At 47.7% G+C, this 23,804-nt stretch overlaps 1 protein-coding gene across 1 annotated transcript in view; it reads right to left on the bottom strand.

The window, feature by feature from the left end:
• The window catches only part of LOC119455788 (Down syndrome cell adhesion molecule-like protein 1 homolog), an 80,050-nt gene that overhangs the window by 18,002 nt on the left and 38,244 nt on the right, over positions 1 to 23,804 (bottom strand). The window contains exon 7 of the mRNA XM_049668623.1: positions 17,470 to 17,593. Coding sequence (XP_049524580.1) covers positions 17,470 to 17,593 — 124 coding nt within the window. The remainder of the gene's footprint in view (positions 1 to 17,469; positions 17,594 to 23,804) is intronic.

Here is a 23,804-nt window from a genome sequence, read left to right as displayed (position 1 = left end):
AAAAAAAGATGGCTAACTAATGGAGTAGCACACGAGGAATAAGGATTATAAACAGGGATAAGGTGCCTCAGAAAGGCTGGCCAACGTTTCGATAGGAGGACCTATCTTCGTCAAAGGCGGCCTCGTCATCCTCGGCGGGTTAGTTTTAAAGGGTTAGTGGAGTGACGTCACGTCGATGTCCGCTGTGGCTGTCTGTAAAGGGAGAAACTGAAAAGAAAATGAGCGCCGGCGCTTGACTGGCTAGGCGCGGTTTCTAAGACGGGGGGACAAGAGCGGGAGAGCGAGAAAGTGGCAAAAAAATTATATATATATATATATAAAAAAAACACCGTCAGAGGGGGTTGGGGGAGCGAGAGGCGAGTGAGCGTTCGGAGGAGTCGTGGTCGGCGTGCGTTTGGGGTCCCTGAAGAGCCGGTCAGTGTGCAGGTCACAATACGAGTTGAAAGCATGACTTGAGTAGCGTAGCATCAAGGCATCGGGTAATATTGTGGTTGACAGGGAGCAGCTTGGTCCGTCAAGGGACGTTAGCCTCACTAGTTCGCCCTAGGCGTCGTCGCGGCGGTATACAGAATTGGCGAGACCTTGTGTGGTCAAGGCGCCGAAAAAGGTATCCTGGCGTCTGGGATTTTGGACTGTCTCGGTGTGGATCTCGTGTGGAGAAAAAAAAAGAAAAAAAAAAGAAAACGCGCGTTTGAGAAAAAAATAAAAAAAAGAAAAAAAAACCGGCGCGGGAGGGTGACAGTGTAGAAAAAATATAATTAGAAATTTAAACCTGGGGGGGAGACAGGTGTACCTGGAAAAGCGCTCGTATGGTTGATCAATGCGTAAAAGCATGGAGGACGAACCTACGACGCTTGTTTGTCACGCAGGTAAACTATCACTATACCTTATTCGCGCCTCGACGTACTCGCTATGCTGCTTTATTGGTGCTGCCAAGCCCAAATTGTTGTGTTGCTATATTTTTCGATTGCTTTCGTGTTCTTCGGCAACTACTAATTTTATCTGGTGACATCGAGCTTAACCCAGGACCCACCACCCGCGGTAATGAAGAACCAAGCGATATATTGGAAGCACTTATCGAAATCCGTACGGGCTAAACATCATTATTAAATGACTTGAAGTCAATCAAGCAAAAGTTATCGCAGAGCGATAAATCTTTTGATGAGATAAAAAAACGACTAACTAAGATAGAAGAAGACTGCTCAGCAGTTGTCACGGTAAAAAAGGAAGTCGACGAGCTCAGGACGCTCGCCGAACAGAGCGCAAATAAGATTGCGTCTATTCAGGCTAAACTTAACGACTCCGAAGATAGGGCGCGAAGATCAAGCCTAGTCTTTTTTTGTTTGAAAGACACTGAAAACGAAAGGTGGGCTGCGTCCGAAGCCCTAGTGATTCGACACTGCAGTACCCAACTAAACTGCGCCGTTGAACATTTAGACATAGAAAGAGCACACAGGTTAGGTCGCTTTAATAGTAACAGAAATAGGCCTATAATTGTTAAATTCGCGCATTTTAAAGTAAACGAACGCGTGTTATCCTGTACTAAAGAACTAAAGGGAACTGAATATCGGATATTAGAAGACTATTCCCCAAGCACGCTAACTGCTAGAAGGCACCTAGTTCAGTTTGCCAAAGCACAACAGAGACTCTTCAAACTACGCCATGACAAATTACTAATGGGAAATACAACTTACACATATGACCATAGTTCCGATAAGGTAGTCGCTAGATCACCGAGTTCCTAGCATCCGACCGTCCCAATAACCGCCCCAATAACACCCTTTCATTCTTACTTATCGCACATATGACCATACAACGGCATCGAATATCATCCTCTTACGAAACCTTGCTTAACCCGGTTAATATGCCGAAATTCTTTCACATTTTCCAAATTTTAACACGAAAGTGTTTTACTAGATCATTTCCGTCCGAGTCATAACATAATCCTAGCATCGAACCCACGACCGTCGCCCAATAACATTTGCGACCGCCTTATAATCTAAACTCCTCCTACCCGCGCCTTTCACCGCCTACGAGCAGAAAAGAGAAGTACTCATTATGACACTAACGCGCACCACATATTCGTCTCAGCACTACGATTCATTCGAAGGGACGCTGGCATCAAGAAGACGCCAACGTTGATGCCCCCGCAAAGCTCCTACAATTACGAGTACTGAACTCGGTGACGATTCATCGTTGAATATGCTAGCGTGTGCAGCTGCAGCTATACGGTTGCTCATGGTCATCGACTTGTAGCTGATGGAGGAGACGTGCCACCCGTCCGTGGGTGTTAAGCCTACTCAGTACAACGGCATCGAATATCATCCTGCTTACTGAAACTTGGCTTAACCCGTCCGTTAATAATGCCGAAATTCTTTCACATTTTCCAAATTTTTCTATATTCCGACACGACAGAACCCACAAAAGGGGGGGGGGGCGATGTACTGATATGTACACACGAAAGTGTTCAGTGTGCTGAAATAACAGTAACAACGCCCTTAGAAATTGTCTATGTGATAAGCAACGCTTCCCGCCCAGCCGTTGTTATCGGTACATGCTATCGTCCACCCGACGCAAACCGCTCTTTCATAGCTGACTTCCATGAGGTGCTTCACTCGGTAACAGTGCGTTATCCCCAATCACCTGTCATACTGTTCAGCGATTTCAACTTCCCTGCCATCAATTGGTCCAATATAGCCGAAACAGCGTCAAAAACACTGTTGAAAGTGATTTCCTTAATACATGTCTTACGTTTGGCTTAACGCAAATCGTCAGTAACCCCACGCGACACAATGATAAGTCTTCTAACTTATTAGACCTTATCCTCACTTTTCACTCCGATTACGCTTCGCCACTGACGCATTTACCTGGCCTTAGCGATCATTCAGTGCTACATGCCTCATTCCAATGTGGCATCCCATCCCCGACTATGACTAGAAAAACTATTACGCTTTACGACAAAGGCTTCTTCTTTCTGGGGTTTTACATGCCAAAACCAGTTCTGATTATGAGGCACGCCGTAGTGGAGGGCTCCGGAATAATTTTGACCACCTGGGGTTCTTTAACGTGCACTACAACGCAAGCACACGGGCGTTTTTGCATTTCGCCTCCATCGAAATGCGGCCGCCGGGGCCGGGATTCGATCCCGCGACCTCGTGCTCAGCAGCGCAACGCCTTAGCTGACTGAGCCACCCCGGCGGGTGCGACAAAGGCAACTATACAGATATGAATATTAAACTAGCGGAATTCGCCAACTCATTCTTTACCGGTTTCTTAGAACGTTCTGTTGAAACTAACTGGCTTCTTTTCAAAAATAAAATACATGAGTTGATAAAAACTTATATACCTACTATCACTGTAACCGAAAATCACTCATCACCTTGGTTCAATACGACACTAAAGCTCCTCAACAATAAAAAGAAAAGGCTTTATCGCGCTCCTAGGCATTCTAACTCTGAGTGCGCATAACAGAAATACTACACCGCTGAAAAAATGTACCTATCCCTTGCTAGTCAATGAAATCGCTCCTTTTTTTCGACTACCCTACCAAACATTCTGCGAAATAACTCTAAGCAATTCTGGAATATTATAAATCCAAAGCGTTCGCAACCTCTTGCACTGTGCGACGAGAAAAATAAGCCTATTCCAGATAACGAAATCACCGAAGCGCTTAATCATGCATTCTCTTCCGTGTTTACGGATGAACCCAAAAGTGAACTTCCCGAATTCCCATATTTCAGTCGCCATACCATGCCCGCAATCACCTTCAGTTCTGGTGGAATCAGGAAATGTATTGATTCCTTGAAGCTGTCATCTTCCCCCGGCATTGATGGTATTAATTCCAAAGTCTTAAAAAATACTAAATATGTTACAAGCGAGATCTTATGTCATATTTTTCAGCAATCGTTATCATCAGGAGTGGTGCCGGAGGACTGGAAAATGGGTAAAGTTATACCAGTCCCAAAGAAAGGTCCTTCATCATCATGTAGTAGTTACCGCCCAATCTCTCTAATCAGTGTCTAGTCAAAATTAATGGAACATGTACTTAACTCCCACATTGCTACATTCCTAACGTCTGTCAATTTCTTCCACCCTAACCAGCATGGCTTCCGTAAAGGTTTATCTTGTGAGAGCCAATTAGCACTCTTTATAAATGACATAAGCACTAACCTTGATCAAAACATCCCAGTTGATGCCCTCTTTTTAGATTTCGAAAAGGCGTTTGACAAAGTTCCGCACCAACGGCTTCTCCTAAAACTTTCTCGATTGCACCTTAATCCTCTTGTTTTAGACTGGATACGAAATTCCTTGACTAACAGACAACACTTTGTGTATGTTAAGAACCATTCCTCCTCTAAAAGCCCTGTTCTTTCCGGTGTGCCCCAAGGCACAGTTCTCGGGCCCCTCCTCTTCCTTATATATATTAATGATTTACCGGCCAATCTTTATTCTGACATTCGCCTTTTTGCTGACGATTGTGTCATTTGTCGCCCAATCCTCACTAGTATAGCGACAACCACGCACTCCAAGATGATCTTGACAAAGTTACCACTTGGTGCAACATGTGGCTAATGTCACTGAACACTACTAAGATTTTACTAGTACCTTTTCATCGATGGAAACTTCACCATACCCCGAAGTACGTTCTCTGCAACTTGGAAATACCATCTGTGGAGCCCATGCAAGTACCTTGGTCTTACACTTTCAAATAACCTTTCTTGGTCCTCTCGTATTACGAACATCACTAACGATGCCAATCGCACACTTGGCTACTTCCGCCGCAACTTGCGCTTTGTACCCCCATACTTAAAAATACTAACTTATATAACTTTTATCAGACCTAAGCTAGAATACGCATGCTCTGTCTGGGACCCACACCAAACCTACCTTTCTAACACTCTAGAAGCAGTTCAAAATCGTGCAGCCCGTTTTACTTATTCTGATTATTCATACCACACTAGTGTCTCTCAGCTAAGATTAAAAGCAGGAATTTCCAATCTAGATATAAGGCGTCATGTTTCTAGACTGTCTTTATCACAAATTTTATTATTCTGCTCCTAGTACTTCAGCCATCATTCCAGTGCACCGTCAATCTTACCGATTACATCACGAAAAATCTGTGTACCCTCCGCCAGCCCGGACCACTGCGCACCTACATTCGTTCTTTATGAAGACTGCCCGTGACTGGAATGACCTTTCCGCTGACGTCGTGCACCACTCCAATCCATATCATTTCAAGGCTGCCATTGAGTCCACATTTTACTGAAGCGATCACCCATCCCTCATGTAATACCCCACACCGGTGCCCTTGAGGTAATAATAAATAAATAAATAAATAAATAAATAAATAAATAAATAAATAAATAAATAAATAAATAAATAAATAAATAAATAAATAAATAAATAAATAAATAAATAAATCTGTTGGCGCACGCTCGGGCTTTCGCCATTTCTCGCTCTGTCGATGCTGCCGCGGGGCCGACTTGCTGTGTTGCTGGCGCGGCGCGTGCGTTGATTACGCGCAGTTTTGTGATGGTGTCTTCGTTCTGCTGTAAATCACGTCCCTCTGGTGGAATGTATATAGATATATTGGTAGACGTCAACCGATGCGATGCCTTTATTTCCGAGCAGCCGCCCGAGACAGCCGAAGCACCACACGAGCCAAAATATGATGAGTCGTATGTACAAATGACGACGACGACGTGCCCAAATAGCGCTCACACTAACTTCCCCCCTTCAGGAAAGCAGTCAGCAAGACCGCAAGCTAGAAAGGTTAGGTACGGCGAATGAAGGGTTTCAGGCGAGAGACGTGAACGATTTCCGTAGTGTGGCGGCGGCGGTCAGTAGATGAGTTGACAGGAGTGACGCGGTAGCTAACGGCCGAAGTTCTTTGCAAAACGGTATAAGGGCCGAGATATCTACGATGAAATTTTTCACAGAGCCCAGGTACGCGAACAGGTGTCCACAAAAGAACTTCGTCACCTGGGAGGAACGAAGCAACGTGACACGTTGCATCATAGCGAATTTTTCTTTTGTTCTGATGGTAGCGGTGTTGGCGCGGGAAATTTCACGGCAGCGGGCAATGCGAGCAGCAAATTCTTCAGGAAGAGATGCGGATGGAGCAGCAGGTGCTGAAAGGAGTGTAGTGTCCAAGACGAAAGACGGCGCACGACCGTACACAAGGAAGAAGGGGACTGTAATTGGTTGTACATTGGACGGCAGTATTATACACAAACGTCACGAAAGGTAGAATGGTGTCCCAGTTGGTGTGATCGGGTCGAACATACATTGACATCATGTCGGACAAGCTTCGATGAAAACGCTCTGTAAGACCATTTGTTTGCAGGTGGAACGCTGATGTGGTCTTATGGGTGGTGTCACAGGCCTGGAGGACTTCACGAAGCACATGCGATAAGAACGTCTTGCCACGGTCACTCAGGAGGACACGAGGTGCACCGTGGCTCAAAACGATATCGTGCACGAAAAACTCGGCGACTTCGAAGGCAGTTCCAGAGCGAAGAGCAGCTGTCTCAGCGTAGCACGTTAGATGATCCACTGCGGTAACGATCCAGCGGTGACCAGCGGGCGTGAGTGGGAGGGGTCCGTACAATTCTATGCCCACAACTTTGGAGGGGGTGGACGGGCATGGTAGAGGCTTCAGAGTACCGGCTGGAAGGAATGTCGAGCGTTTTTTGTGTTGGCATGATGCACAGGAGCCAACGTATATTTGGCGACAGAGATGGAAAGGCCCTGCCGGAAACAACGCGTTTTGATGCGGTCATAGGCCTTCTGAAAGCCCAAATGGCAAGCCGTTGCGTCGTCGTGAAATGCTTCTAATACTTGGAGTCCAAGTAAGCGAGGTATGACTGGTACCCATCGGTTGCCGGAAGGATGGTAGATTAATCGAAATAACGCCCCACCTTGAAGCTTAAAACATGAAAGTTGTCGTCTTAAGCGACTGTTGGGGGGTCGTGCCAAGCCAGTGAGTCGGTCCATCGGCGTACGGCAGTATGGATCAGTGTGACGATGTCAGTAGACAGAAGAAAGTCGAAGGCCGTGTGCTGAGATGCGTGGCAAGATGGTGACGTGCAGACCGAAGGTTAAGCATGGGTGTTTGGAGACAGCGGGCCGCGCGACAAGGCATCGGCATCTTTATGTAGTTGGGCGGACCTATACGTGACAGTGAAGTCATACTCCTGCAAGCGTAGTACCCAACGGCCGAGGAGTCAAGACAAGTTTTTCAGGGATGATGATGATGTGTGGTGTTTTATGGCGCAAGGACCAGGTATGGCCAAAGAGCACCATGACAAGTGGTAATGTAATTGATGAGCTGCTATGACGCAGGCAATGAGTTTCTAATGGTAGATGTGACATGACTGTAAAGGGGCCTAAAAACTGTCGCTGTAAATGGCGTAAAACATATAGGTAGTAAAATAATGGTAGTGACTGAAGTGGCGTATGCTATGAGTATGAAATTTGCAACAAGGTTGTGGTAACATGTATTTAAAAATAAAAAGGTGATGCTTGACAACGAGTAGCACAACAGCCTCACCAGGTACCTTGAGTACAAGGGGCCGGAGGCATGTGCTATAAACAAGGGCTGACATCGCAACAGCGGCCTCTCGCAGGAGGCCGTGGTACGAATTTCTTGGGCAGAATACTTTGAGCGTATGGACGTCATTTAAGAATGCTAAAACAGATTTCATGTAGTAAAGCGGTTCTCTGCCTAGAAACAGTCTCAGGTGAAGTGGTATACACTGCCTATATGCTAAAGGGAAGTGTTTTTTCCGCTCGGCTTGTGCTTCGCGACATTCCAGGAAGACATACTGAACACTGAGGGTGTTCCACATCTACTACACATTGGAGGTTCACCGCCAGTCAACAAAAAACTATGTGTACCATAAGTGTGCCCTATTCTTAGACGACAGAATAGGACATCACTTCGTCTCGAGTTGGTCAGTGATGGCCAGTACCCTAAATGTGGCTTAATCACGTGGAGCTTATTAAGGATTTCAGCGTCCCACTTAAGTTGCCAGTGCGTTCTCAGTTTTTTCCGCAAATATGGCTTTAGGTCTATAGAACTGAAACACCTATGGACATGTTGCAATATTTTGTATCTAAGGAAGTTGCCATTCGGTCTGCTAGCACGTCACCTTCAATACCTCTGTGTCCAGGCACCCAGCATATCGTTACATGTTGGCCAGAGGCATAAATAGTACATAGGAGTGAGAAAAGTTCTGCAATTACTGGATCTTTGTGTTTGCAGCATGACATCATTGTTTTAACCACGCTTAACGAGTCTGTATATATGACCGCCTTATGTAGTTTTAACTGCTTGATGTGTTTCGCAGCGCACCATAGTGCATACGCCTCTGGTGTAAAGATGCTTGTATGATGGTGAAGAACATCTGATTCCGAATAGGATGGGCCGACGGCTGCATAAGACACGCCGGCATGCGATTTAGACGCACTTGTGTAATATTCTGGGCACGAGTACTTAAATTGTACCTCTCGAAAATGCATACGAATGTGGGCTTCTGGAGCGTGCTTCGTTACCTCAACAAATGACGTGTCGCAGTCAATGATCTGCCACAACCACGGCGGTAACGGCTTAGCAGGAGCCATTAGGCGATTTTCAAGAAGCGGAACATCTATATCTTCGCTCATCCTCCTCACACGGAGTGAGAATGGCTCTCTCGCTGCAGGCTTGTTATGAAAAAGTGTTGCAGAGGTCATATCGTTGATGGTAGGATAACAAGGATGGTCTTTATCAGTGTGTACTTTCAGAAAGTAATTAAAAGTAGAATATGATCGTAGTAGATCAAGGGACCATTCGTTCGATTCGACATAGAGGCTTTGAATAGGGCTTTTCCTGAAGGCACCGGTGGCGAGGTGGATACCAAGATGATGAATAGGGTCCAGCATCCTCAGAGCACTGGGGGTAGCAGAGTTATACACTACTGTGCCGTAGTCTAACCGCGATCGTACAAGGCTCCTGTAGAGGTTCATGAGGCATTTTCTGTCGCTACCCCATGTTGTGTGTGACAGTATTTTCAGGATGTTCATTCTTTTCAGGCACTTAGCTTTGAAGTACTTGATATGAGAAATAAAGGTTAGTTTTGTGTCAATTATAATGCCTAAAAATTTGTGTTCAGTGTAGATTGGTATGTGTTGTCCATGCAGCATAATATCTGGATCTCGTATTAGGCCTCTCTTTCTAGAGAAAAGTGTACAGGAGCTTTTGAGAGGGTTTAGCTTGAAACCATTTTCATTTGCCCATTTTGACACTTTGTTCAGTCCGAGCTGAACCTGACGCTCGCATATTGCAAGGTTACAAGACTTAAATCCGAATTGCACATCATCGACATATATTGAATAAAACATTGAGGATGGAATGACTTTGTGAAGGGAATTCATTTTCACAATGAAAAAGGTGCAACTAAGCACGCCCCCTTGTGGCACACCAGTTTCTTGTGTAAATGGGCGGGACAATACGTTACCAAATCTGACTCGAAAAATCCGGTTAGGCAGGTAGCTTTCTATAGTGCCAAGCATATTCCCTCGAATGCCCATGTGCGAAAGGTCTCGTAAGATACCGTACCGCCATGTATCGTACGCCTTTGCCATATCAATAAATATAGACAAGAAATACTGCTTGTGTACAAATGCATCACGGATGTTTGCTTCGATGCGCACGAGGTGATCGGTTGTAGATCGGCCTTCCCTAAAGCCACATTGAAATGGGTCAATCATTTTGTTCGACTCTAAGAAATGTGCAAGACGGCGATTGATCATTTTCTCAAAAAGCTTGCAAAGGCAGCTCGTAAGAGCTATAGGCTGGTAGCTGGTCAGCAATGAAGTATCATTACCGTGCTTCAAAACTGGGCTGACAATAGCTTCTTTCCATTTAGATGGAAGATACCCAGCAGCCCGGATGGTATTGAAAAGTGCGAGTAGTGTGATTTGCGTGTCGCAGTGCAAGTGCTTAATCGTATCGTACATGATTCTATCCGGACCCGGTGCAGAGCTCTGACAAGCTGACAAGGCGGCTTTACGTTCGGCAATGCCAAAAGGACGGTTATAAAGTTCATTTGGGCTACATTTCCGGTTCAGAGGCTTACGTTCTTCTATTGCTTTATATTTCAGGAAGCTCTTCGAATAGTGGGTGGAACTAGACACACACGCGCTCGAAGTGTTCACCAAGAGCGTCAGCCTGGTCTTCCAACTTATTTCCTTCTTTATCCACCAGGGGAAATGGATGAATTTGTTGTCCCTTAAGCCTCCTGAGCCCATTCCATACTTTTGCCTCTTGTGTGAATGAATTAATACCGGATAGGAACCTATCCCAGCTTGCCCTGTTAGCTTGTCATCGCGTTCGCCTTCCTTGTGATTTAGTGTGTTTAAATTTTATCAAATTTTCTTCAGTTGGGGATCGACGTAGTATGCCCCACGCTTTATTTTGTTTTTTCCGCGCCTCCTTGCACTCACCATTCCACCATGGCAATCGTCTTTTGGATGAGCTACCGCTTGATTGTGGAATGAACTTGTTTGCTGCGTCGATGATAAAAGCGGTAAAATACGCTACTGCGTCGTCTATGCTAAATTCGCTGATAAAATCTCGTGATATAAATGTCGATTCTTTAAAAAGTTTCCAGTCGGCGTAGGCTAGTTTCCACCTAGGCACATGCGGAGGGGAGTTATATTGGGTTACTAAGTTTAGTGTGACTGGAAAGTGGTCACTTCCGAATGGGTTTTTGATTACACTCCATTCCAAGTCAGAAAAAAGGGAAGCAGAACCAATCGACAAGTCTATTGATGAGTATGAATTGTGATGAAGGTCATATTAGGTTGGCTCCTTTTTATTGAAGAGGCATGCACCGGAGGTTACGAGGAAGTTTTCTGTGAATCTACCTCTCGTGTCGCATCGTGAGTCTCCCCACATCGTGTTATGAGCGTTAAAATCTACCACGAGTGTGTAGGGTTCGGGAAGCTGATCAATGAGGTTATGGAAATATGTGTTCTCGAGATGATGATTCGGGGGTATATAAATGGTGCATACGGTTATCAACTTACTGAAAAGAATTGCCCCAACTGACACTGCCTCTAGGGGCGTCTTAAGGGCGACATATTGACAAGCTACAGACTTGTCGGCACCTATTGCTACACCACCAGACGAGGCGTTCGCCACGTCACGGTCTTTGCGGTAGATGGTGTATTGACGAAGAAAGATTTTATTTGTGGGTTTCAGATGCGTCTCTTGAATGCACAGCAACTTTGGATTGTGTTTGTGTAGGAGTTCTGTAATATCGTCCAGGTTGTGAAGAAGTCCTCTGACATTCCACTGTAGTATTTGTGTCTCCATAATGACAAATGTGTTTGTGCTGTGTGTTTAAGAGATGAATATTAGCTCTCGGGGCCCTTTGCAGGCAACGTGACACGAGCTCTTTCTTTTCTGGAGCGGTCGAAAGATTCTCGCCGCTCCTCTGGCGCTGGTGGCGCTGTCTGGCCGGTTGTGTCCATTGCCTCTTGCGGGGCGCTAGACACGCGCTCTTGCGAGCGGTTCGTTTGACGTGAAAGCCTCGTCTCGAGGGACGAGGCCCTGGAGGCCACCAGCCCGGTGGTTGATGGTCCCTTGTTCTGAGATGGCGGAGCAGCGCTAGCCGCAGCCGCCGAGGGGGCGGATGGCGTCACCGCCGGCTCACTCTGTGGACCGGACAGCCGCCGGGTGCCGCTGTGGCGCTGCCCCCTGACGCGCCACCTCGGCAAAACTGACTTTAGGCAGGTATGACACCCGCCTGCGAGCCTCTTTGAAAGTTATGTTTTCCTTTACTTTGATCGTGACTATTTCTTTTTCTTTCTTACAAGACGGGCATGACCGCGAGTATGCGGCACGCTCGCCATCCCAATTGACGCAGTGTAGAGTGTTTTCACATGTTTCAGAGGCATGATCACCGGAACTACATTTAGCACATTTCTGTCGGCCTTGGTAGTTCTGGGAACTGTGGCCGAAACGCTGGCACTTGAAGCAACGAAGAGGGTTTGGTACATAGGGTCTAACCCGTAGCTTTACATAGCCTGCCTCGATTGTCTCGGGCAGGATGCTTGAGCCAAAAGTACTATATGCTTGGTTTTGATCTCTTTGCCGTCCCGTCTTAGCATGATTCCTTTAACAGTGATCACGTTTTGCTCGCTTCAGCTTTCCAGCAGTTCAGCTTCTGTCAGTTCCATGAGGTCATCGTCGGAGACAACACCACGGCTGGTGTTCATAGTTCGGTGTGGGGATATTGTCACCGGGATCTCCCCAAATGACACTAGGTTAGGAAGCTTTTCGTGCTGTTTCACATCGCGGAGTTCCAAAAGGAGGTCGCCACTAGCTAAGTTCGACGCTTTGTAGCCTGCTCCAAGAGCTTCGGTCAGACTTTTCGAAACGAGAAAGGGTGAGATCATTCTCACCGTCTTTTCTGGTTTATCAGAAATCTGGGGAAATTTGGGAAAGTTTTGCAATTTGCTGCCATTGAATTGAAAAATATCTTCGGTGCGCCCTCGTTTGTGAGAGCGATCAGGGAGTAGGGGGAATGACGATAAAGCCATAAGGTAACAATGATTTCGGTAGCTATGCCAGCCGCCCACCACCGAGCCCAACAAGGGGACGCTACAAGACCCGAAGGAGATGCAGACGCCAGCTGTACATAGCCACTATAACCTAATATAATAGACCCAACGATGGATAAACTACACCAGCTTAACCCTTGCTGCCTGGAAAAATGGAAGTAAAACGAAGTGAAGACAGGAGAGATGGAAAGTGAGAGAGAAAGACGAAGGTTGGAGGGAGAGAGAGAGACAGGAAAAGGCAACTACTGATTTCCCCCGGGTGGATCAGTCCGGGGGTGCCATCTACGTGAAGCCGAGGCCAAAGAGGTGTGTTGCCTCCGCCAGGGGGCCATCAAACTCCAAACACCCGGCTTCGGCTCAACCTCCAGGATTCCCTTTTCCCCGGACACGGCTAAGCCGCGCTCGATAGACGCGGTAGGGTCCAACCCCCATGTGCTCGGGTCCGTGGTGTCGCGACACACCAAACTCCTACTTGCGCAGACGCCCCTGCGGGGTTTTCAGGGATGACAACCAACAGAGAGCATGGTGGTTGGTCACAATTGTGAAATGGCGGCCGTAGAGTTAGGGTGGAAATTTTTCTATTGACCACACGACGGCGAGGCATTCGTGCTCTGTGATTGTGCAGTTGCACTCAGCAGGAGAAAGAGCGCGACTTGTATAAGCCACAACTTGCTCTTCAGAATTCTGATTCCGCTGCAGCAGGACAGCGCCAATTCCATGGCCACTGGCATCCGTGTGTAGAATAGTAGGGGCGGTTGCATCGAAATGACGGAGCACGGGCCCTAACGTGAGAAATCGTTTGACGGTCTGGAAGGCGGCTTCACACTCGTCCGACCACACAAAGGACGCTCTTGAAATCAGAAATTTTTGCAGAGGAGCGGCGATGGTGGCGAAGTCACGGACAAAGAGGCAGAAGTAGGACGCTAGTCCTAGAAAGCTGCAGAGTTCTTTAAGTGTGATTGGTGGCGGAAATTGCAGCACTGCAGCAATGCAATACTTTATTGCTTCGGCTTGCAAAGCGACACTTTTTAGTATTCAGTTGGAAACCAGCCTTTGCTAGACACGCGAAAACTTGGTCTAGACGTTGTAGGTGCTGGAAGAAACTCGACGAAAAGATTACAATGTCGTCCAAGTAACAAATGCAGGTCTTCCATTTTAAGCCACGGAGTACTGTATCTATCATACGTTCAAACGTAGCTGGTGCATTGTACAGTCCAAAAGGCATAACGTTAAACTCGAAAAGGCCATCAGGTGTAGTACACGCAGTCTTTTCTTTATCCGGCTCATGCAATGGAATCTGCCAATATCCAGAGTGCAAGTCAAGATTCGAAGAATACTCGGCACATTGTAAGGTATCCAAAGCATCGTCGATTCGAGGCATTCGATAAACATCCTTAAGGGTAATATTGTTTAGCGCCCTACAATCGATGCGAAAGCGCACAGAACCATCATTTTTTATTTCGATAGCAATTATATGGACACTTCGACCATATTTCTGCCGTCGGCGTTGCCGTGACGTTCCGTATAAAGTCCAAGGGAGATAAATCGTCGCCGCGCGCAGTATGCGCGAGTGAAAGCGCGCGAGGGACGCGCGCTATCACGGCGAGCGAACGCACGGCGGAAAGCAAGCGCGACTTCCGTTGCGCGAGGGGCCGTGGGGGTATAGGAGGGCTGGAGGCGAGGCGATGCTGTGCTGCGGCACCAAATGCGTATTTTGCGACCGGGCGCAAGGGACCTGGCCACTCAATCTCCCACGCGAAAGGAGAAAAGCGGGAAGGCAGCGCGGGAGGGAGGGAGGGGGGCGGCTTCTACTCTGTCAACAACTGCGCTTGAACTTTGCGCCGCACCGTATCTTGAAAGCGATCGCCACACGGCTCTGATCTTTGTATGCGCTGTGCATTCGCTGCTCAGTTTCCATTGAAGAGATAGAGCGCACGAACCTTCGCTCGCTGCGGCGGCTGCGCTTACCGCCAGCGTTTTGACAGTCGTTGTCTGCGGTCATTGAGTGTGATCTATTCATGTTTGCTTGTGCGCGCTGACACCACGCTTGTTAATTCAGTTAGTAAGCGAATCTGTCCAACTTTATGCACCCGATAAAACTACTATCCATACTCCGAATAGCTCTCTACTAATTTCCTATCGCCATTGATGCTTCGCCTTTCCGGTGAAACTGCGACATTTTTTAACAATCACAACGGGAGAAGGCCAAGGGCTTGCTGAAGGCCTTATAATGTTGCGTGGCAGCATGTCGTTCACTTGTTCTATAAATTTTTGCTCCGAAGGTGGCACATGGTACGGGCGATGGCGAGTGATGCGAGAGCCGTCTGTTTCAATTCGATGAGTAGTTACAGTGGTCTGACTCAGGCGTCACGAAGAAACGTCAAAACAAGCTTCATGCTTCATTAAAATGGTCAAGAGTGCATTGGTCTGGGCCAGATTGAGATCTGCACTCAAGGTGGCCTTAATAGCACTAGTGCGGCCTTCTGCGGGAGTACAATTGTCAATTCCCGGAAGACGTGGCAGGCGAAACACTGACGACACAAACCGGCGCGGCGTCGGCGAGCTTGGCGACAATAGACCCTTCAGTGGCTCAGAAGTCGTGAAGCTGGCATAGCTACTCGAGAACCGGACCAAGCACGAAGCGATGGCGAGTCTTCCAGAAATGCAGCACTGAGAAGGTACAACGAATGCGTCTCCGTCGACAATTTCTCTTGACTCAATGGTAAGAATACGTTCTTCGTCTGGTAGGATAATAAAATCTGCTGCTGCAAATGAGGTTGGGAAGCTGGAAATCGAAAACGGGATTAGTCTCGGTGTCGCTGATGTGAATCCTTGGGTCGCCGCACGAAATCAGTGCAGAAGCAGCGGATATGAAATCCCATCCTAATATCACGTGATGAGCGCACGTCGAAAGCTCCGCAAGGTATACATGGTGACGAATACCGTCTATCAGAACGCGAGCTGTGCACTGTTCGATAGAGTAGATGGGAACGTAATTCGCACCACATAGAACCGGACCAACATACGGCGTTTGCATACGGAAGCACAGTTCACGATGGATAACAGAAATAGCGGGTCCATGTATCTACAAGGGCGTCGACAGAAACACCTTGATTAATTGGGATAGTCCAATACGATGCAGTTTCTCATTCAAAAACTGCAGCCTCTAGTTTTCTGAACGGGTGTCCACAATATGGGAAGTAGCACGCAAGGGCTATGAGGAATGGCGGTGAGGTGAAGGAGAGGGACGCCGGGGAGAGCGGGAAGCTCGATCCATGTCCTGGGAAGGTGAAGGAGAGCGGCCAGAAGAGGTTGTATACGGTCCGGGAACGTAGGAATCTAACCCAGGTGGCCTGTCTCGCTCAAAGATAGCGTAGCCCCGCCTTTCATCTTGCTGACGCCGACGGCAGTAGCGAGAAATGTGGCCGTGAATACCGCAGTAGAAACAAACAGGGTGCGAAACAGTATTCGCTGTGCAGGAGTATTCGCTGCCAGCGAAGATAGGGGGTCGCAGTAAGCTTCTGCAGGTGGAGACTGGACGGTCGAGTGAGGCCGGGAGGCAATTTCGGGATAACTTGGCGGACGAAATGGTGCAGTAGACTTGTAAATTTCGGCGTTTGTCATCGACGCCAGTTCGTACTTGATGATGTCATGCAGTCCATAAGGAGCGGGGCGAACGGTTGCAAGCGTCGCAGGTCCAGAAAGGTGTCCGTGAAGTTCCTCCCTGATGAGAGTGCGTATCAGGGCTCGCAACTCAGCATCACCGTTGAGACGATGGTCGTGAATGGACTGGAGCGCGTCAAGAGGTTGGCATGCTGTGATAATATAGCAAACGCTGTTTGGGTTCTGAATGACGAGAGCATTGAAGGCGACTGTGTTGATGCCCTTTAGTAAGTGGCCAACGCGGTCAGCTTCCGCCATGTCACTCTGTGTACGGCGGCAGAGAGCGAGGACGTCCTCAATGTAGGATGTATAGGTCTCGTCCTGTTCTTGTATGCGCGTTGCCAGCTGCTGTTTCGCGACTTCGGAGCGTCCAGAGGACATGTCGAATATCTGGCGAAATCGCTGGGTGTATGATGGCCAGTCCGAAAAGTCACTTTCGTGGTTAAAGAACCACGTCTTCGCAACTTCGGTGAGGTAAAAAGCGAGATACCGCAGTTTGTGCGTGTGGTTCCAATGGTTCACTTAGCTTGCTCTGTTGTATTGCTCGAGCCAATATTCCATGTCGTCGCCACGGAGGCCGGCAAAGACGTGGTCTTCTGGGCTCAGGAGGACATATACACTGATACACACCCTAATCCACATGGCGATGGCCACGACAACGGTGAACAGTTGTCTGAGTGTCCATATAGTGCCCATGGCAAAAAAGTAAAGAAAAAAATATTTGCAGAGACGTTTTATATGGCTGCTCCTCTATGTTACTGCTATCTTAAGTAAATCTTACTTTCTCTCGAAGTCACATGTAAATAGAGACCCAACGCGTTGTGGCATGGTATTTATTCACGCTGCCTATGTAATGCTCGCGCGGTCACGGCACAGCCCGCGCCAGCGGGGCAGCACCGATCGATTTCCTTGATATTCTCTCTCCCGAAATGAGAGAAACGCGCAAGAAGTCAGTTTGTATGGCACCATGCGTATATGAAATTATGCTGTTTAGATGACAAGTGCACTTACGCGCAATAACTGCCATTTAAAAAGTCAGGTGACACAAGTGGCATATATTGAGACGAGTGTATGCAGTCGTCAATTGTATGCAAAGACATCACTATGCCGGTGTGTATCAGCTCTAAGCTATAGTCGTTACAAAGCCTGGGAACCGAATGGGAGCTTTTTGTGCGGCAGTAACAAAATTCTTACCCAGAGCGCTTGGTGTCATGACGTCGTACTTGACTTTGGTGAGGCCTGCAGCATTGGCGGCCATCAGGCGAACCACGTACCAAGTCTCGGCCTGAAGTCCTCCCAGAAGTACATCGGGAAGGTCCTGTGTTGAATGCAAAACAGAGAGCAGACATTTAAAAAGCGGTGCATTATTTAACATATGCGCGGAACACGTGAATGGTACTTTGTGTTCCACTGGCCGTAGTTAGATGTTGTGTTTCGGAATAATAATGCATGTATGAATTGCTCCATCTTTACTAGTTCAAAAATAATAAAGAGAATAACACCTTCCTGCAACACTGAGACTGATACCTTGTGTCGGAAACTGTGTAATCAGCGAACTAAATTGCGCAAATAACCGCTTTCCTGACCTGAACGTTCGAACACATATGTGTTTCATTATTGCTATTTCAACATTTACCTGACGGGGTTTCAAAAGGAGCAGTTCTTATTGCGATTTTCAAGCTACTTAACAGTAACATACAAGTTTTAACAACAAAGTAGCAGCTTAGAATATTATTGCGCGACGCTGTAGAATCAATGATTAAATGAATGCCAGGTCTATAGCCACCATGACAAGCGGTGCTCTGAGCTCTCTGGATCTTCATGACGCCATGCATTCTTTCTGGCTCGAGGCACGCTGCGCTATTCTGCGCGTGTTTCGCGATGTCAGACTTAAACGGAACTCCTAGAAATTCCGCTTCGGCCACCTATCACCGTTCTCAGCCATCTTCGTGATGTTACAGATATACAGTCTAACGCTGGCATATTTCGCGCATTTGCATAATTTGTGACTCCGCGTTATTCTCACGAAATACAGCCGTTTCTAAACAGAATGTATTTCTTAGCGAGTTACCCTCACCCCGCTTTTCTGTATCCGGTATCTGGATTTCTAGCCTTTTTAGTGGACCAATTCCTATGTTTCTGCGGTCTAAAAAAACATCGGCCGAACCCGGAGGTAGTGCAGTGAAAATGAGGGCCGTTCCTATTAGTATGTCATCGAAATGTCGGAGAAAATAATCCAACCAGATCGACCGCGCCGGCCCTCCAAGTGGTGCAAGGTTTTGGTGAACAAAAATTGAAGTTCTCACAGTGAAATCCATCAGAAAAATGGCAAAGTACGACTTAACCATTCGGCATCGGATTCGCCGTTGGATTGTTTACCAGTCGGCATCGGATTGTAATTTGAATGTACGAAAGAACCTAATTCTGCTGCGAGGAAACTCAAACACAAACCCCTTTTCCAGCATTTCTACCAGACCTGCGCGCGTGGGGGCAATAGCAAACAATTAATAAAATAACAAAAAAAGGTGCAAAGGCCTTCACATTTTAATATAAGGCCACTTATATTGCCCCTGGAAAAACGTCTTTCCAGCAATGCATTTCAGTTTAAAAGTGAAGCCGACTTTAGTATTTTGAGGCTTCAAACTCTGCGTAGCATATATGATACGTTGGGCATTACAGGGTTAAGGGGATCGGAAGCTTGGACTTTGTAAGCTGGCTTTCCCACGTTCATGGTTGCAGTGAATGAAGCCTACTTGCGTATGCGAACGATGCGATGCGAACGGGTCCCGATAACGCTATCGCATTCTACTCTTCAAGGCGAAGCTTAAGCGTCCTCCAATTTTTTGTTGTACTGCAAGATGACCTGTTATATCGTCGTAGTTCGCTTGCTAGCAGTCCTGACCTCTTGTCAGTTGACTGCTTGTCACTTCGAGGCACTTATCACTTGAAAGGCACTACCAACTTGCTCAACTTTCGTTTCTTCTGCCCTGTCACCATCATGGCCCAGGTTCACGATGAGCCAACGGCGGTACACCTTAGCGTGTCACGAACATCTCAATGGACCCCACATGACCAGTGGACATTCCGAGATCAGCAATTTTCGAGAATTTTGATTTCCATCAAATGTCTATAGAAATAGACTCGACATAGGTACCACAGAAGTCTATAGGACGCTTATGCACAAAAAATAGTCGCAATTACGCCCGAAAGGCGAAGCATCGATTGCGATAGCAAATTGGTAGACAGCTATACGAAGTAAGGATAGTAGTATTATGGTCCATATATACTTGTAAACATTCGCTTGCTAACTCAATTAACAAGCATGGTGTCACACGCGCAACAGCAAAAATGAACACATCTCACTCGATGACCGCGGAAACTCGCTGTCAAAACGCTAGAGTGAGCAAATGTGGCTCCAGCCGCGAGTGAATCGGCCTCCGTGCAGCCTCTCGAACAACGCGAGGCCGCGGCCCACCAAGAGTGTATTCATCGCAGATCGCTTTCAAGATAAGGCACGCGCAGCCGCGCCATACGCAGCCGCTGCCGGAGAAGAACGCCTCCTCCCATCCCTCCCCCCGGTGCCTTGCGCGCGACGGAAGACGGCGCGCTTGATCCCCGCTTTCCTCCTTTGCGCGCGATATGGGCCGCCATCATCGGCTTTCCTTCGCACGCTGTCGCTCCCACATAGAGCAAAAAGGGTGCCGCGACAATGTTATTATCGTCCTATATGAGTTAATGGCAAATGCGATACCACAGTAACTGAACACCTTCCCCGATTTTATGAACTTCCCGAGTATATATATATTTAATTCATAATATTACAATTTTATTTTCGTACAACGTTGAAACTGTCTTGTTATTTGTTTGTTCCCCCTACACGTGCATAAAACATACCAAAGTCCGACAGAAAAGCGTTACGAAAAATCTGCGTTTTGAAAGGCGCAATACACAGCTTGTTAGCGTCTCCGTTGGTTTATGTACGGAAACGCAGCGAGCACACGGGTAGATTTTTCGGTTCAGCCCATTGTCGTAAAAGTACGCCCTTTCGAGCGTAGCAGTTGATTCCATGTCGCTTCGTGAGATTTGAATTGTGGCATGCACAATCCACGTACGACGACATCAATAGCATTGCGAACGAGAGAATCCCGAGGAGTAAGTAGTACGCGAAAAAGAAACCATACCATCGGGGCGCGACTGCGCCGGCGGTATGGTTTCTTTTCCGACGGCATAAAACAGCGACGCCAATGTTCACTCCCTCTAGTGCGCGCAACGAAAAAAATGTCACAGTTTCGCCCTAAGGGCGAAGCAATGAATGCGATAGCAACACAGCAATGTCATACGAAGTAAGGTGAGCGGCTTTGGTAGCAATGTGAATTGTAGTAAACATGAGCTGATTAAGTAAGCAGGTGTGCTGCGCCGTAAGTAGACCGACATGAAGAGAGACTCGATGACCACGAGAAGGCGCGTGTGAAACGGTGGTGTTGATGAGAAGCGCTTCCCGTGGGCAGCGCGTGCGAAGGGACACACCTGTAGCGCTGCACTGCCGACCCGGGCAGCATTGCATGTGTAGCGTGCGTTGAAAAATGTGGCCCGACTGAATGAACAAGCGGAGTGTGAGCGCGCACAAACAAACACGAATAGTTCACACTGAATGACTGCAGACAACGACTGTCAAAACGCTGGCAGCAAGCAGCGGACGAAGGCACGTGCGGTCTATCGCTTCAACGGAAACTGAGCGGCGAATGCACGGCGCATAAAGGTCAGAGCCGTGTGGAGATAAGAGAGGGTGCGGACGAGCGACGAGCGCGGTTGTTGGCAGAGTAGAAGTGCGCCCCCCCCCCCCCCCCCCCCGCGCTGCCTCCGGCGCTGGCTTCCCGCTTCCTTGCTTGCGCGTCGGAGACTGAGTGCGTTCGCTCTCCGTGATAGCGCGCGTCCCCGCACGCTTCTGCTCGGGCATACGGCGCGCGGCGAAGATTTTATCTATAGGGAACCTCACGGCAACGACGACGGCGACGGCAGAAATCCGGTTGAAGTGTCCATATAATTGCTATCGCAATAAAAACAGCCACAAAAAGACGCCGCGACGCAGCGCCAACCCGTCTATGGCCAGCCGTAGGCGAAAAACCCTCCTCGCCCCTGTAAACGGCCGCCGCGTCGGGCTTCTATTGAACTATCGTGTGATCGCGAAAGAAAATCATCACGTGACGCCGAGTGGCGCCGCCACGGATGGAAGATACCAGTGAAGTCTAGAACGTTCACTAGCTTCCACTGTCCTGCACGCTAAAGAAGACACAAGAACCTTCTGGAGGCCAGGCGCGAGGGTATAAAAGGGTGCAGCGGCGGGGAGCAGTCAGCCAGTCCATGTGGTGTAAGCCGCAGCGATGGCGAACTACGTTGAAGTGTGAGTCGTTCTGTCGGTAGAAGAAGACGTGTTTGGTGATGGTTGGTGTCAGTCGCTCTGGAAGAATCGAGTGACGACGTCGTGGGAACTGCGACTGAAGAGTGCCTCCTGGAAGAGTGGCATTCGGGACCGACGACGAAGGGAACGGCGATCAGCGCTGGAGTTTGTGTGAGTGTTTCCTGGAAGAGAAACATTCGAGTTACTCTACAAGAGTTGCGGACTGGGCTCACTTTGTGAATATTCAGGACTTTAAGTGTTCTCTAATAGGTTGTAGTGCATGTGATTGCATTTGTAGCGTGATTTGCTGCTGGTTCCCGTGGTTGTAAGCACTATCTGAGATATAGAGTGAGTTGCGATGTGAATTGAGTTGTGATTGTTACCAGCAGAGTCTGCATGGTTTTGAGTTGTTTGTACTGCCTCAACTGAGAATATATTTTGTTTGTCTTATCAACTCTCGGCTCTGACTCGGTCTTTGGTCTACAACCGGCGTTCGCTGGCGCACTAAAAGGACCACCCCTCAAAATTGTCTGTGCTTTCGTGGGGCGTTTCGGGGGGCAGATACGTCAGCCTTTGGAATCCGCCCGGCGATTGCAACCCCTTAAAGGGATCAGTTACAAAAATTCTTCCAGACCTGAGTGAATTGATTACTGAATAAAACGCTCATAGAAATATTTACTTTTCCCTATCCCTTGTCGTTTACTTGTTCTTGGAAGCGTGATTCGTGAGTTATTTTTTTCGGGAGTTTCTTAAATGCGTTTCCTCGTTTCCCCAACAGGCACACCAGCGGGTTACACTTTGTTTCATTTCTAGTTGCAGGTTTACTCCTCTTTATGGGCTTTATTCACGTCTTTACTTGTAAACGAACCCATCCGCTTCTGATTCGCCTAGAAAAATTATCATATGACCCCCTCCTCTCCCCTCCACCCCCCCCCAAAAAAAAAAAAAAAAATCCTGTCTACGCGGCTGCCGCAGCTCATCCAGCTTTACAAATGTTTCTGTGCAGAAAGCGATGCCATGGCACTGAGCAAGCCTTCTGGAGCTCAGTTTCGGCACTCCCGACGGAACAAAACGGCTGAAGAGAAAGTGCAAGGAGACCGGCTACGAGCTTGGCTCCTTTCTACAGGTAAGCTGTTCATTTTCATGCTTGCGTTTAAATTTACAGAATGGGCTCCAAATTGGTAGTATTCGTAGCCTGAGCTAAGGACCAAAATTGCTTTCAGAACCTCATGAATGTGAGACTGCCACTGGCAGTGAACCATCCCACCGGGTGGCCTCAAATCAGCACCTCATGGACATCCCACTTCAAGTATCACATTCTTGCCAAGGAGACGACAACTGCCAGACTGAACTCAGTTGCGACGAAGAACAGCGCTCTACTACGAATACGTTCAGCTGCGCACCGAGTGATGATGACCCTTCGCGACCGTTGCCGTGCGACGACCTTCACACTGACAGGCGCACCAGGCTTATGCGTGGTCCTATTCGGCCGCGTTTGAATCGCTACCCACAGAAACAAACGGCGAACGGTACGCGAAAGTTTTGCGCGCGCTGGTACGACGAGTTCAACTGGCTGGAATATGGCATAGAGAAAGACGCTGCGTTTTGATTCTACTGTGACGATTTACCGCAGCAGAGTTCAGCGTGGAAGGGTCATTCAGATCCGGCATTCGTCTCCGTGGGCTTCAACAAATGGAAGAAAGCCGTAGAAAAGTTCAGGCTTCATGAAAAGTCCGACAGTCGCTTAAATAGCATCCTGTGCTGGACCTGTTACAAAAATGCAAATCTGTAGGTGAACTGCTAGATGAGAATCACGAGACGCATGTCGTTTTGAGAGAAGAAAAACGAAAAAGAAACCGAGAACTTTTACAGCGTTTTGTTGACGTTGTAATTCTACTCGCAAAGAGGCCATAACGAAAGCGAGGAAAGCACAGAAAAATGTTTGTTCCTAGAGATTCTTAATCTCTTGAAGTAATATGATCCGGTCTTTCAAGCTCACCTTGATTCTGGACCGAAAAATGCTTTGTACACCAGCCATAAAACGCAGAACGATCTCATTGAGGCACTGCATGCTGCGATGATGCAATCTATTGTTCACTGCCTGGAAAAAAAAACTGTGTCTCTCATATGC

This window comes from Dermacentor silvarum, chromosome 6 (assembly GCF_013339745.2).
Source record: "Dermacentor silvarum isolate Dsil-2018 chromosome 6, BIME_Dsil_1.4, whole genome shotgun sequence".
Classification (NCBI taxonomy): Eukaryota; Metazoa; Arthropoda; class Arachnida; order Ixodida; family Ixodidae; genus Dermacentor; species Dermacentor silvarum.
This window is presented reverse-complemented; position numbering and strand designations above follow the sequence as displayed.